Source organism: Macaca nemestrina, chromosome 14, assembly GCF_043159975.1.
Source record: "Macaca nemestrina isolate mMacNem1 chromosome 14, mMacNem.hap1, whole genome shotgun sequence".
Taxonomy (NCBI): domain Eukaryota; kingdom Metazoa; phylum Chordata; class Mammalia; order Primates; family Cercopithecidae; genus Macaca; species Macaca nemestrina.
In genome coordinates, this window is record NC_092138.1 from 76,340,382 (window position 1) to 76,355,995 (window position 15,614).

Genomic DNA, 15,614 nt, shown 5'->3' on the forward strand with positions numbered 1-15,614 from the left:
AGTTCTAGATCCTTGAGGAATCACCACACTGTCTTCCACAATGGTTGAACTAGTTTACATTCCCACCAACAGTGTAAAAGTATTCCTATTTCTCCACATCCTCTCCAGCATCTGTTGTTTCCTGACTTGTTAATGATCGCCGTTCTAAGTGGTATGAGATGGTATCTCATTGTGGTTTTGATTTGCATTTCTCTGATGACCAGTGATAATGAGCATTTTTTCATATGTCTGTTGGCTGCCTAAATGTCTTCTTTTGAGAAGCGTCTGTTCATATCCTTTGCCCACTTTTTGATGTGGTTGTTTGCTTTTTTCTTGTACAATTGTTTAAGTTCTTTGTAGATTCTGGATATTAGCCCTTTGTCAGATTGGTAGATTGCAAACATTTTCTCCCATTCTGTAGGTTGCCTGTTCACTCTGATGGTAGTTTCTTTTGCTGTGCAGAGGCTCTTTAGTTTAATTAGATCCCATGTGTTTATTTTGGGTTTTGTTGCCATCGCTGTTGGTGTTTTAGTCATGAAGTCTTTGCCCATGCCTATGTCCTGGATGATATTGCCTAGGTTTTCTTCTAGGGTTTTTACGGTTTTAGGTCTAACATTTCAGTCTTTAATCCATCTTGAATTAATTTTTGTATAAGGTGTAAGGAAGGGATGCAGTTTCAGCTTTCTACTTATGGCTAGCCAGTTTTCCCAGCACCATTTATTAAATAGGGAATTCTTTCCCCATTGCTTTTTTTTGTCAGGTTTGTCAAAGATCAGATGGTTGTAGCTGTGTGGTGTTATTTCTGAGGCCTCTGTTCTGTTCCATTGGCCTATCTCTCTGTTTTGGCACCAGTACCATACTGTAGCCTTATAGTATAGTTTGAAGTCAGGTAGCTTGATGCCTCCAGCTTTGTTCTTTTTGCTTAAGATTGTCTCGGCTATACAGGCCCTTTTTTTGGTTCCATATAAACTTTAAAGTAGTTTTTTCCAACTCTGTGAAAAAAGTCAGTGGTAGCTTGATGGGGATAGCATTGAATCTATAAATTACCTTGGGCAGTATGGCCATTTTCACGATATTGATTCTGCCTATCCATGAGCATGGAATGTTCTTCCATTTGTTTGTGTCCTCTTTTATTTTGTTGAGTAGTGGTTTGTAGTTCTCCTTAAAGAGGTCCTTCACATCCCTTGTAAGTTGGATTCTTAGGTATTTTATTCTCTTTGTAGTAATTGTGAATGGGAGTTCATTCATGATTTGGCTCTCTGTTTGTCTGTTCTTGGTGTATAGGAATGCTTGTGATTTTTGCACATTGGTTTTGTATCCTGAGACTTTGCTGAAGTTGCTTATCAGCTTAAGGAGATTTTGGGCTGAGAAGATGGGGTTTTCTAAATATACAATCATGTCATCTGCAAACAGAGACAGTTTGACTTCCTCTCTTCCTATTTGAATACGCTTTATTTCTTTCTCTTGCCTCTTTGCCCTGGCCAGAGCTTCCAATAACTATGTTGAATAGGAGTGGTGAGAGAGGGCATCCTTGTCTTGTGCAGGTTTTCCAAGGGAATGCTTCCAGTTTTTGCCCATTCAGTATGATACTGGCTGTGGGTTTGTCATAAATAGCTCTTGTTATTTTGAGATACGTTTCAACAATACCTAGTTTATTGAGAGTTTTTAGCATGAAAGTTAGTTGAATTTTGTCTAAGGCTTTTTCTGCATCTATTGAGATAATCACGTGGTTTTGGTCGTTGGCTCTGTTTATGTGATGGATTACATTTATTGATTTGCATATGTTGAACCAGCCTTACATCCCAGGGATGAAGCCAACTTGATCGTGGTGGATAAACTTTTTGATGTGCTGCTGGATTCGATTTGCCAGTATTTTATTGATGATTTTTGCATCAGTGTTCATCAGGGATACTGGCCTGAAAGTCTCTTTTTTTTTGTTGTGTCTGTGCCAGGCTTTGGTATCAGGATGATGCTGGCCTCATAAAATGAGTTAGAGAGTATTCCCTCTTTTTCTATTGATTGGAATAGTTTCAGTAGAAATGGTACTAGCTCCTGTTTGTACTTCCAGTAGAATTCAGCTGTGAATCTGTCTGGTCCTGGGCTTTTTTTGGTTAGTAGCCTATTAATTATTGCCTCAATTTCAGAACCTGTTATTGGTCTATTCAGAGATTCAACTTCTTCCTGGTTTAGTCTTGGGAGGGTGTATGTGTCCAGGAATTTATCTGTTTCTTCTAGAAATTCTAGTTTATTTAAGTAGAGGTGTTTATAGTATTCTCTGATGGTAATTTCTATTTCTGTGGGATCGGTGTTGATATCCCCTTTATCATTTTTTATTTCGTCTATTTGATTCTTCTCTCTTTTCTTCTTTATTAGTCTTGCTAGCGGTCTATTTTGTTATCTTTAAAGAAAAAACAGCTCCTGGATTCATTGATTTTTTGTGTCTCTATCTTCTTCAGTTCTGCTCTGATCTTAGTTATTTTTTGCCTTCTGCTAGCTTTTGAATTTGTTTGCTCTTGCTTCTCTAGTTCTTTCAATTGCGATGTTAGGGTGTTGATTTTAGATCTTTCCTGCTTTCTCTTGTGGGCATTTAGTGCTCTACATTTCCCTCTACAAACTACTTTAAATGTGCCCCAGAGATTCTGGTAAATTGTAGCTTTGTTCTCATTGTTTTCAAAGAACATCTTTTTTATTTTTTATTATCATACTTTAAGTTCTAGGGTACATGTGCACAACGTTGAGGTTTGTTACATATGTATACATGTGTCATGTTGGTGTGCTGCACCCATTAACTCATCATTTACATTAGGTTTTTCTCTTAATACTGTCCCTCCCCCATCCCCCTACGCCACGACAGGCCCCAGTGTGTGATGTTCCCCGCCCTGTGTCCAAGTGTTCTCATTGTTCAGTTCCCACCTATGAGTGAGAACATGCGGTATTTGGTTTTCTGTCCTTGCAATAGCTTGCTCAGAATGATGGTTTCCAGCTTCGTCCATGTCCCTACAAAGGACATGAACTCATACTCTTTTATGGCTGCATAGTATTCCATGGTGTGTATGTGCCACATTTTCTTTATCCAGTCTGTTATTGATGGACATTTGGGTTGGTTCCAAGTCTTTGCTATTGTGAATAGTGCCGCAATAAACATATATGTGCATGTGTCTTTATAGTAGCATGATTTATAATCCTTTGGGTATATACCCAGTAGTGGGATGGCTGGGTCAAATGGTATTTCTAGTTCTAGATCCTTGATGAATCGTCACACTGTCTTCCACAATGGTTGAACTAGTTTGCACTCCCACCAACAGTGTTAAAGTGTTCCTATTTCTCCACATCCTCTCCAGCACCTGTTGTTTCCTGACTTTTTAATGATGGCCATTCTAACTGGTTTGAGATGGTATCTCATTGTGGTTTTGATTTGCATTTCTCTGATGACCATTGATGATAAGCATTTTTTCATGTGTTTGTTGGGTGCAGACATGTCTTCTTTTGAGAAGTGTCTGTTCATATCCTTTGCCCACTTTTTGATGGGGTTGTTTGATTTTTTTCTTGTAAATTTGTTTAAGTGCTTTGTAGATTCCGGATATTAGCCCTTTGTCAGATTGGTAGATTGCAAACATTTTCTCCCATTCTGTAGGTTGCCTGTTCACTCTGATGGTAGTTTCTTTTGCTGTGCAGAGGCTCTTTAGTTTAATTAGATCCCATGTGTTTATTTTGGGTTTTGTTGCCATTGCTTTTGGTGTTTTAGTCATGAAGTCTATGCCCATACCTATGTCCTGGATGATATTGCCTAGGTTTTCTTATAAGGTTTTTATGGTTTTAGGTCTAACATTTCAGTCTTTAATCCATCTTGAATTAATTTTTGTATAAGGTGTAAGGAAGGGATGCAGTTTCAGCTTTCTACATATAGCTAGTTAGTTTTCCCAGCACCATTTATTAAACAGGGAATCCTTTCCCCATTTCTTGTTTTTGTCAGGTTTGTCAAAGATCAGATGGTTGTAGCTGTGTGGTGTTATTTCTGAGGCCTCTGTTCTGTTCCATTGGTCTATATCTCTGTTTTGGTACCAGTACCATGCTGTTTTGGTTACTGTAACCTTGTAGTATAGTTTGAAGTCAGGTAGCTTGATGCCTCCAACTTTGTTCTTTTTGCTTAGGACTGTCTTGGCAATGTGGGCTCTTTTTTGGTTCCATACGAACGTTCAAATCGTTTTTTCGAATTCTGTGAAGAAAGTCATTGGTAGCTTGATATATAAATTATAGGTTGAATCTATAAATTACCTCGGGCCGTATGGCCATTTTCATAATATTGATTCTTCCTATCCATGAGCATGGACTGTTCAAAGAACATTTTTATTTCTGCCTTCATTTCATTATTTACCCAGTAGTCATTCAGGAGCAGGTTGTTCAGTCTCCATGTAGTTGTGCGATTTTCAGTGAGTGTCTTAATCCTGAGTTCTAATTTGATTGCACTGTGGTCTGAGAGGCAGTTTGTTGTGATTTCTGTTCTTTTACATTTGCTGAGGAGTGTTTTACTTCCAATTATGTGGTCAATTTTAGGATAAGTGCTATATGGTGCTGAGAAGAATATATATTCTCTTGATTTGGGGTGGAGAGTACTGTAGATTTCTATTAGTTCTGCTCAGCTCTGGGCCTCATGTATTTCTTTATAGTAACACAAACAGCCATCTGTTGATGTACACTTAGGTAGTTCTCCTATCTTGGCTATTTGAATTCGGTTTACTAATATTTTTTACATCAGAGAGATTGGCCTGTAGTTTTCTTTTTCTTTCTTTCTTTTTTTTTTTTTTTTTTTTTTTTTTTTTTTGTGGCGTCTTTGGATTAGGCATGAGCTGATGTTGGCCTCTGAAAATGTGTTAGGCACATTCCCTCTAGCTCTATTTCCTTGGAAGAGTTTAAGAAGTACTGGTATTAATTCTTTTTTGAAAGTTGGTAGAAGTCAGCTGTGAAGCCATCTAGTTCTGGGCTTTTTAGTCCCTTGGGAGACTTTAAGTTTATATTCCAGTCTCTGTTTGTAATTGACCTGTGCAGGCTTTCTACTTCTTCCTGCTTTAATCTTGGTTTGTTATATTTTTTAGGAATTTATTCGCTTACTCTAGGTTATCCAGTTTGTTGGCATGTAATTGTTCATAGTAGTCGCTTATTATTATTTTTATTTCTTTGGTGTCTGTTGAAATGTCTCTACTTTTATTTCTGGTTTTATTTAAGTCTTCTATCTTTTTTTGCTTAGTGTAGCTAAGCATTTGTCAATTTTGTTTAGATTTTCAAAAAACTAACTCAGTTTGATTGATTTTTTCCCCTATGTTTTTTCTATTTGATTTATTTCTGTATTTTTTCCTTCCTAGTGCTAATTTTCGGTTTTCTTTGTTCTTTTTTTATTTCCTTGATACATAATGTTAGTTATTTATTTGAAATATTTCTTTTTTAATGTGGATATTTATTGCTATAAACTTCCCTCTTAGACCCACTTTTGCTGCATCATGTAAGTATTGGTATGTTTTGTTTCCACTATCATTTGTTTCATAATATTTTTAAATTTCCTTTTTGATTTCTTCTTTGACCCATTGGTTGCCCTGGAGCATCCTGTGTAATTTTCACGTATTTTTGAATTTTCCAAAATTGTTCCTGTTGTTGATTTCTAGTTTGATACTGTTGTGATCAAAATGACACGATGTGATTTTAATGTTATTACATTTGTTAGGACTTGTTTTGCAGCCTAACATGTGATCTATCCTAAAGAATGTTTCATGTGCACTAGAGAAGAATGTGTATTTTGCTGTTGTTGGATGGAACATTCTATAGATGTTTATTATTGTATTGCTGTTTCATCCCTTCCTGTCTATTAATATTTGCTTCATATATTTAGTTCGTCCAATGTTGTGCACATACATATTTACAATTATTATGTTCTCTTGATGAATGGACTTTTTTGCCATTAAATACTGACCCTCTTTGTCTTTTCTGAAAGTTTTTGACTTGACGTCTGTTTTATCTGCTGTATGTATACTCACCTCTGCTCTTTTTTGGTTATCATTTGCATGGAATATATTTTTCATTCCTTTACTTTCAGTTTGTGTGCGTCCTTAAAGCTAAAGTGAGTTCCTTGTAGACAGCATATATAGTTGGATCTTTTTTTTTTTTTAAATCAGTTCAACCATTATGTATCTTTTTTAGGGAATTTAATCCGTTTACGTTCATCCTAGGAAAGGACTTTTCTCCTGCCATTTTGTTAATTGTTTTCTGTTTGTTTTGTAGATCCTTTGTTCCTTTCTTCTTCTTGTTATTTACCTAGGTTTATTTCATTTCTCTTTCTAATTTGCATATTCACTGTATTTTTTTTGTGTGGTTACCATTGGGCTGACTTTAAGAATCTTGTAGTTAAAGCAGACTATTTCAAGCTGGTAACAGCTTAACTTTATTCACATAAAAGTACTCTAGATATTTTCCCTATTCTTCATTTATATTTTTGTTGCCTTAATTTACTTTATCTTTTGTGTGTTCCTTAACTTTGAATTATAGCTGTTTTTGACCATTTTGGTTTTTTATGTTTATACTAGAAAATTGAAAGATTTATATAGCACCATTACAGCACTATGGTATTCTGAGTTTGATTTTGAAGTTATCTACTGGTGAATTATATACTTTCACATACTTTCTTGATAGTAATTGTTGTCCCTTTGCTTTCAGTTGTGGCACTCGTGAGCATTTCTTGTAAGGCTGGTCTAGTGGTGATGAATTCCCTCAGCTTTTTCTTATCTGGGAAGGTCTTTATGTAACCTTAATATCTGAAGAATAGCTTTGCTGGGTATAGTATTTTTGGCTGACACTTGTTTTCTTTCAGCTGTCTGAATATATCATCCCATTTTCTCTTGACCTGTAAGATTTCTGTTGAGAAGTGTACTGATTATCTAATGGAGATTCCCTTGTATGTGACATGTCAGTTTTCTCTTGATGTTTTTAGAATTTTCTCCTTGCCTTTTACTTTTGACAATTTGGTGATTACGCATCTTGGTAAAGATGTCTTTGGGTTGAACCTGTTTGGGGACTTTTGAGCTTCCTGGATCTGGATATCAGTGTTTCAACTAAGACTTGGGAAGTTTTCAGCAAATTTGATTTATTAAAAAAAATTTTTTTTAGAGACAGAGTCTTGCCCTGTTGCCCAAGCTGGAGTGCAGTGTCTTGGACATAGCTCACTGCAACCTTGAACTCCTTGGGTCAAATGATCTTCCCCACCTCAGCCTCTCAAAAATAGCTGGTATTAGATATTGTTCCACCATGCCTGGCTAACTAAAACACATTTGTTTTTGGTAGAGATAGGGTCTCACTGTGTTGCCCTGGCTTGTCCTGAACTCCTGGCCTCAAGTGACCCTCTCATTTTGGCCTTCCAGAATGCTGGGATTACATATGTGGATTATTTTATTAAATAAGCTTTCTGTCCTTTTACTGTCTCCTCTGCTTCCGTGGCTTTCATAATGTGAAAATTTGTTTGCCAGATGGTGTCCCATAAGTCCCATAGGCTTTCTTTACTCTTTTTCATTCTTTTTCCTTTTTTTCTCCTGACTGGCTGATTTCAAAAACTTCTTCTGAAGTCACAAATTCTTTTTCTACTTTTCTAATCTGCTGTTGAAGCTCTATTTTTTTTTTTTTTAATTTCATTCATTGGATTCTTCAGCTTCAGGAGTTTTGATTGGTTGTTTTTAAATGATTTCTGTCTCCGTTGAGTTTCTCATTCAGATCTCTAATCATTTTCCTGGTTTTGTTGAATTATCTGTCTGTATTCTCTTGTGTCTCACTGAGTTTCCTTAAGATCATTATTTTGAATTCTTTTTTAGGCAGTTTATAACTTTTCATTTCTTTGGGATCAGTTACTGGAGAATTACTGTGTTTCTTTTGTGGTGTCACATTTCCTTGCTTTTTTATATTTTGTGTCCTACCCAGCATTTATATCTGCACATCTGGTGGAACAATCACCTCTTCCAAACTTTACATAGTGGTTTTCATAGGGAAAGGCTTTCACCTGTATGTACCAATTGGACAGGGTATGGTGGCTCTTACTCTGAGTGGGCACACTGGTAGTTTCTGTGCAGCTTCTTTAACTATAATCAGTGTCATTGATGACTTTGGGTGCCTAAGTGGCTTAAGCTTTAAGAGTTTGTTGCAGCAGTACTGGCAGCATGAGTTGTTAGGATCCTCAGTTGCAAGGACTTTGGGGTCCTCGAGTTCTTGTTTTCCCAACAATGGGAGCGATCCTAACTGAGGGGATCCTTTTTGGTGTCTGATCTGACATGGCCCACAGGCAGTCACAGCAGTGCTGGGCTGCAGGGTGCATGCTTGGATTAGCTGTGGATACAGTGTGCTGAGCTCAGGGTCATTGAAACTACTGTAGCACCTGGGACTTGGGCTGCACATTTACTCTATGAGGTCTGAGTAGATGCAGATTAGCCACAAAATTAGGGTCTGTGACGCTGAGGTTTACCACAGCAGCTTGTTCTCATGGGGCAGGAACGTAGCTGTGACTCTGATCCTGGGGGCAGGGCACAGAACTGGCATAGCTCTGGAGAAGAAGGGGTGCTCCAATGGCCTGAGCCCCAGGGAGCAAGAGTCCCAGAGTCAAGAGTACACACCAGAAACTCAGGCCCTGGGGCATGAGGCACTCTGCAGTGGGGACTCTGGACCCTAGGCTGGTAGTACACAGCAGAGGCCTAAGTTTTGTGAGGCCAGGTGCAGCAACAATAGTTACCCGGTAATGGTGGAGCACAGCTGTGTCTTGGGCCCTGGAGGGCAAGGAGTAGCACAAGGATGACTCTACTGTCTGAGGAGGTGGGATGCTTCAGCAGTGTAGACTCTGGGGACTAGTCTGGTTCTATGGATAGGGTGTTGCATCTGTTCCACCTGGAAGACAGGGTGGTTCAACTCAACCAATGCTCTTATTTCCCTGGGATACGGGGCCCTGCCTGTTTCAGTTGCCAAGGGGGATCAACTGCTTGGCTAGACCAGTGCACAGGTTGCCTGGGAGGTGGGGTGCCATGTCAGCTCTGGTGCTGCTTTGGCTCAGGTGCCAGAGGTGTGACTGCTCTGCTTGGCCAAAGCCCTTATTTCTCAGAAGGTGAAGTGCTGCATTAGCTTAGACCCTGAGGAGTAGGACACAGAAACAACTGGGATATAGGGGATGGAATGGCTCCATAGCAGCTTGACCCCAAGGGTAGGGCATTGTAGCAGGTAGGCTTGAGGATGGCAGGTCACTAGACAGGCTTTTTACAGTGACAACAAAACCTCAGGGATGGAAGGGTACAGTAACTATTTATGTACAGAGCAGGATGCACTCCCAGAGAGGCTCTGCTTTCAAAATGGTATAGCACAGTAGCAGGTAGGGCTATAGAAGATGAGGGAGGTGTAGGATTCTTCTTTGGGGTGAACACAGCCATATGGACTCTGGGCAATTCCCTCAGCTGGGTTCAGTACCTATGAGGGCTGCAGAAGTCCACAGTGGTGAAGACTGTGGGTGTTCATGGTAGTGATGATGGTTGTTGGGGTTCTGTTGTTTACCTTTTCTTGGAAGGGAGAAGTCCCTCCTGGTTTCAAGCTGACCCTCTCAGGGGAAGTAGTGGTGGAGACAAGGACTTTTCTTCCCTTCTCTATGTGGCCATACTGTGTTTTTGTGCTCTATGGAGTTGCTTCTGCTCCTTTGCTGTATTCTGGTACTCTCCTTTAGTTATTTTCATCAAAATGTAGTTGTTATTTATTGTTTTGTTTGTTTGTTTTGGGGTGGAGGGCAGGGCTAGGAACTTGTAGTTGGCCACCTTGCTAACATCACTCTATTTTCTTGTTTCTTATGCTTTTGACATCACTAAGAATCCATTGCCAAATCTAAGGTCATGAAGATTTTCCCCTGTGTTTTCTTTAAAGAGTTATCTTAAAAGAAGCTCACAGATCCATTTGAGTTAATTTCTTTTCTTTTTTTTTTTTTTTTTTTTTTTTGAGACAAGATCTCACTCCGTCACCCAGGCTGAGTGCAGTGGCACTGTCACAGCTCACTGCAGCCTCAACTTCCCAGTCTCAAGCAATGCCCCCATCTCAGCCTCCTGAGTAGCTGGGACTACAGGCATATATTGCCACACCCAGGTAATTTTTATCTTTTATTTTTTGTAGAGATGGAGTCTTACTATGTCACCCAGGCTAGTCTCAAACTACTGGATGCAAGCGATACTCCTGCCTAGGTCTCCCAAAGTGCTGGGATTATAGGCGTGAGTCACTGTGCCTGGCCTGAGTTAATTTTTATATATCATATGAATTAGGGGTTCACCTTCATTCTTTTGTATGTGGATATATAGTTGTCCCAGCACCATTTATTGAATTATTTTCCCACTGAATAGACTTGGCACCCTAGTAGAAAATCAGTTGAACATACATGTATGGGTTTATTTCTAGACTGTCTGTTCTATTCCGTTGTCTATATGTTTATCATTGTGCTAGTACCATACCGTTTTGATTACTGTAGCTTTTTAGTTAAGTTCCAAATTGGGCAGTGTGTGTCCTTTAACTTGGTTCTTTTTTTTTTTTTTTTTCCAAGATTGTTTTGGCCATTCAGGGTCCCTAGCAATTTCATGTGAACATGAGGCTTCCTTAAAAATCCTAGGTAATTTTTTCCATTTCTGCAAAACAAAAAAAAAGTAATCAAACAAAAAACAAAAACAGTGATGGAATTTTGATAGAGATAACATTGACCCCTTAGATCGCTTTGGGAATTGTTGCTCTCTTATAACAATATTAAGTGTTCCTTTTTCTTTTTTTAGACAGAGTCTCACTGTGTCCCCTAGGCTGGAGTACAGTAGCATGATTTCAACTCACTGCAACCTCTACCTCCTGGGTTCAAGTGATTCTCCTGCCTCAGCCTCCTAAGTAACTGGGATTACAGGTGCATGCCACCACACCAGGCTAATTTTTGTATTTTTAGTAGAGACAGGGTTTCACCATGTTGGCCAGGCTGGTCTTGAACTCCTGACATCAAGTGATCTGCCTACCGTGACCTCCCAAAATGTTGGGATTATGGGCATGAGCCACCGTGCCTGTCCAGTTTTAAGTCTTCCAATGTATGAACATCAGATAGCTTTCTATTTAATTAGATCTTATTAAACTTTTTTTTTTTTTTTTTTTTTGAGACAGAGTCTTGCTCTGTCACCTGGGCTGGAGTGCAGGGGTGTGATGTTGGCTCACTGCACCCTCTGCCTCCTGGGTTCTAGTGATTCTCCTGCCTCAGCATCCTGAGTAGCTGGGATTACAGGTGCACACCACCACGCCCAGCTAGTTTTTGTATTTTTAGTAGAGACAGGGTTTCACCATGTTGGCCAGGCTGGTCTCAAACTCCTGGGATGAAGCCATCCACCCTCTTCAGCCTCCCAAAGTGCTGGAATTACAAGCATAAGCCACCACACCTGACCCGTAGGTATTCTTTAAATGCTAGTATGTGGAATTGTTTCTTAATTGCCTTCATATTGCTTATTGCTGCCAGTTCATTTAATAAAAAAATCTAGTCCTGCCAAAAACAAAGTCAAGTTGTCCCTTGGCCCCACAGTAACTCTTTTAGAGTGTTTTCCTTCTTTTCCTTCTCTACCCCAAGTTTTAAGAAGCAAAATATACGTATTGTGGAAAATTTGGGAAAATATTAACATAAAAGAAACTTCTAATACATTGTTTAGTGACAATTTCTGTTAATGTGTCAGTATATTTCTGTATTTTTCTGCATAAACATATTTTTACAGTAAATAAATGCAGTAAAACTGAATAATGGTTTCTAAAGTTCTAATAGTTTTCAACCCCTGGAACCTGAAATGTTACCAATATGGGAACACACTCTTTCCATATTTGCAAATTAAAAATCTTGAGATGAAGAGATCGTCGTGGATTTCTGGTGGGACTGAATGCAGTCACATATATCCTTATAAGAGGAAAACAGAGGGAGATTTGACCATACATCTCAGAGATTAGAATGATATAGCCACAAGCCAAGGAATGCTGGTAGCTCCCAGAAGCTGAAAAAGACAAGGAATGGATTCTTTCCTAGTGTCTCCAGAGGTAGTGTGGCACTACTGACACTTTGATTTTGACTGAGTGATACTGATTTTAAATTTCTCTGTTTTAAGCCACTGAATTTATTGTAATTTATTACAGTAGCCACAGGAAAGTAATAGAGATTTTGATACACGATGTGGTGTGCTGCTGTAACAGACACCTGGGATTAGATAATTGGTGGAGGCTAGAGGAATTTTGAAGTGTGCAGTACAACTATGGATGTTAAAGGCACTTCTGGTGAGGGATCTGAAGGAAGTGAGGAGCATATTAGAGAGAGTCTATAAATATATAGTCTTAGAGAATACATATATTGTTAGAAGCAAAATGTTGGTAGGAATGTTGCTAAAAGTGCTGGTGAAGACTTGGAAGGAAATGAGGAACCTGATATTGGGAACTGGAGAAAGGTTATCCTTGTTATATAGTGGTGGAAACTTAGCTGCACAATTGTTTGCCACAGTTGTGTGGAAACCATAACTTGTAATCAGTAAACGTGGATATTTTTGCTGAGGAAATTTCCAAGCAAAGTGTTCCAGGTACAGCCTGGTTTCTTCCTGATGCTTATAGTAGAGTGCAAGAGGAAAGAGTTAAATTGAGGGAATGAATGCTACTAACCAAACAAACAAATAAAACCCCTCAAAACCAGGACTCTATCATTTGGGAAATTTTCAGCCTATTGAGACTGCAAAGTTGATAAAACTGAGATTCACTCTGGAGAGAAGTGAGGGTGTGACTGAACAACTTTTCCTAGTGTTGAAGGGATTGGATGTTTGACTCATGGATCCATTCAATCATTATAGCAGAAGCCAGGGATAGAGAGGAGGTTATCCAAGAAAGATCTGTGGAAGACTCTCTTTGCCTAGTGACATGGATTGGTGTGCATACACAGGAGACCCAATGGGGATTTGGAAATATTAAATCAGAAGGAACACTGCCAGCTTGGACTGAAAGGAGAAAAACAGGATTAAATGAAAGAAGGCTGTCAGACTTTTAAAATTCTGCAGACCAGAATCAGGCTGATAAAACTGCTCACCTGCAAACATATGCTTAAAAAAGGAAGGAAAAGGAAAAATGACTTCATGGTAGGAGCTACAGGCCCAGAGGCCTGAGGCCAGGCCCATAGGCTGGATTCAGGTGCAGAGGCCAGAACCACCAACGTAGAGGTTCAAGCCACAGAAGATTATTCCCAGGCCTTGAATCCTAATGGAATTTGCCCTTCTGGATTTCAAAATGGCTTGGGACTGTTGAACCTTTTTCCTCCTCTTTTCTCCCTTTTGGAATGGCAATATCTTTAACTGTTATTCAGTGCTTATTTCATCATTGCATTTTGGAAGCAGATAACTTGTTTGCTAGTTTCAGAGGAAACTAATATAGTAAGCATAAGGATTTTCTAAATGCATTCTAATCTTTTAAACAAATCTCATACTCCAATTTAAAATGGACTTTTTCCTAAATTTAAGACCTTCTCCAATGCCTTGCCCCAATGCATTGTCTATGAAATCCTTATTCCTTAGATTCAACCCTTAAGATAATACAATCCAAAATGGTAGATGTGTATGCCAAGGCAATGCTCATAATGAGCCACCGTGGTGTAGAAAACAAACAGTGAGAAAGAAAGAGAAACAAAATAACCTTAAAACAGATATAATTCCATGTTTTTATCTTATCCTTTTAAATTTTTAATTTTGTGTACATTTTATAATGCAGTTATATATAATTTCCAAATTAATTGATAGCCATAATTTGGGAATGCTGTAAAACTTTTTTTTTTTTTTTAACCAATAGGGATGTACAATCAAAAAGATTTAGAGACTACTGTTCCAAAACATGACTGTTGGCAGTGCATTTGGTGGTCCCGCAGATCTGTTTCTTTCTTCAACAGTGTTTGGATGGAACAGATATGGGGACTAAAGAAAAAAAAAAGAAGAAAACAATAAAATAAAACATGACTGTTACTCAATCATATTGTTAAGCAAGATCCAGAACCTGAAAAAGACAGAGTGGATTCTTAGAGTCTCTAGAGGTAGTATGGCCCTACTGACACTTTGATTTTAACTGAGTGATACTGATTTTACATTTTTCTGTTTCAAGCCACTGAATTTGTTGTAATTTATTACAGTAGCCACAGGAAAGTAATTCAGGTTTGGTCTGTTGTCCAAACTTCACCCTGTTTTGAACTCAGTCCTTTGCTTGTAATAATTAAATAAATAAAGTAATAAAATGACTTATAGGAACCTTTAGATTTGTCCTGTTTTGCAGTGTGGCATTCTTAGAGTTTACCATTTATCTTTTTTACTTGTAAGATAGAGAGCTAGGCAATGATTCATTACTGAAATATACTTTAAATATGCGGCAAATATATAACATAAAGTAATGCTTCTTATTTGGCAAATTAGCATCTTATTTTAGACTTTACAATCTAAGCATTAATATATTAGCTAAAACTAATATGCTGTGCTGGAGTTAGCTAAATGATAGGCTGGAGATGGCTTTTATCGTTTTATGAGAACCAGTTGTGTACATCTCTCCTCTTCCATGCAGCAGCCTGACATTGGCCATGATGGGAGTATTTACATCATGGAAATGGGCAAATGCTAAAAATCTGGCCTTTCTTTTCCTTGACTCCACTCTGTGAGCTTTTTAGCACTGTAAGGTTTTTAATGACTAATTCCAAATCATGCTGTACAATGTGGAACTTTGAAATCCTTTATGAAAAAATTGTTATATGGCCAAATATGTTTCAGAAATATTGCATATAGAAATGTACTCTTTTTGTTGGAGAGTCAGAATATGTATGGTTATTCTAAAATCTGTAGTTTATGATGTGAAAAAAGGTATTTAACTTTGTATAACTCAGCATTTTCAACACTTTTTAAAGTGTATTAACAAAACTCATCTTTGCATTACATCTATTAATAACCCACTAAGTTAATGTTTTGCAGAGCACTCTTTGAAAACGATGGAGATATGTCATATTTATTACTTGCTGATTTAAAATGTGTTTTATTTTCAGCCCTTCCAAGGTAACCCTTCTGGGGTCAGTTATCTTCACATTCCAGCACACCCAGCATCTGGCAATATCAAAGCATAATCTTATGTTCCTTTATACCATCTTTATTGTGGCCACAAAGGTAAGAATTCAAAGTACCTATAATTATTACAAATCCTGTATAACCATTCCCCTTTGATACAATTCTGCATACTGGGCAAGTAAGAGAAACATTTATTTATTGTTATTATCTAAGAGGAAGAATTTGGGGAGGTTTACTCAGTACATCCATGACTTTCTGAAACTTAACTTTTCTGTGATTTCTTATTTGCTTTATGCTAGGGCTATCAGGAAACACTTGCAGATAGCCTAGTAGTATATTGGAGAAGAGAGAGTAGTAGAAATAGCCAATGCTGATCAGAGACTGCAAAGATGATAGTGTCTCATTTGTAAAATGAGATACTTGAGATAGATATTCTCTGAGTTTCCTTTAAGCTCTAAAATTTCAAATATTTTATATAGGACATATTTGTGGTCATTCTTTTCTATTAATATTGCCTGGGTG

The 15,614-nt window shown here is 38.1% G+C and overlaps 1 protein-coding gene across 3 annotated transcripts in view; it reads left to right on the forward strand.

The window, feature by feature from the left end:
- LOC105481023 (transmembrane protein 38B) overlaps positions 1–15,614 on the forward strand; it is a 79,508-nt gene that overhangs the window by 38,758 nt on the left and 25,136 nt on the right. For all 3 annotated transcript variants that reach the window (XR_011612765.1, XM_011740270.2, XM_071078112.1), the window contains one exon: positions 15,074–15,191. Coding sequence is in view for 2 of the 3 variants with exons in the window: in XM_011740270.2 (XP_011738572.1) it covers positions 15,074–15,191 (118 nt within the window). In the remaining variant the exon portion in view is untranslated. The remainder of the gene's footprint in view (positions 1–15,073; positions 15,192–15,614) is intronic.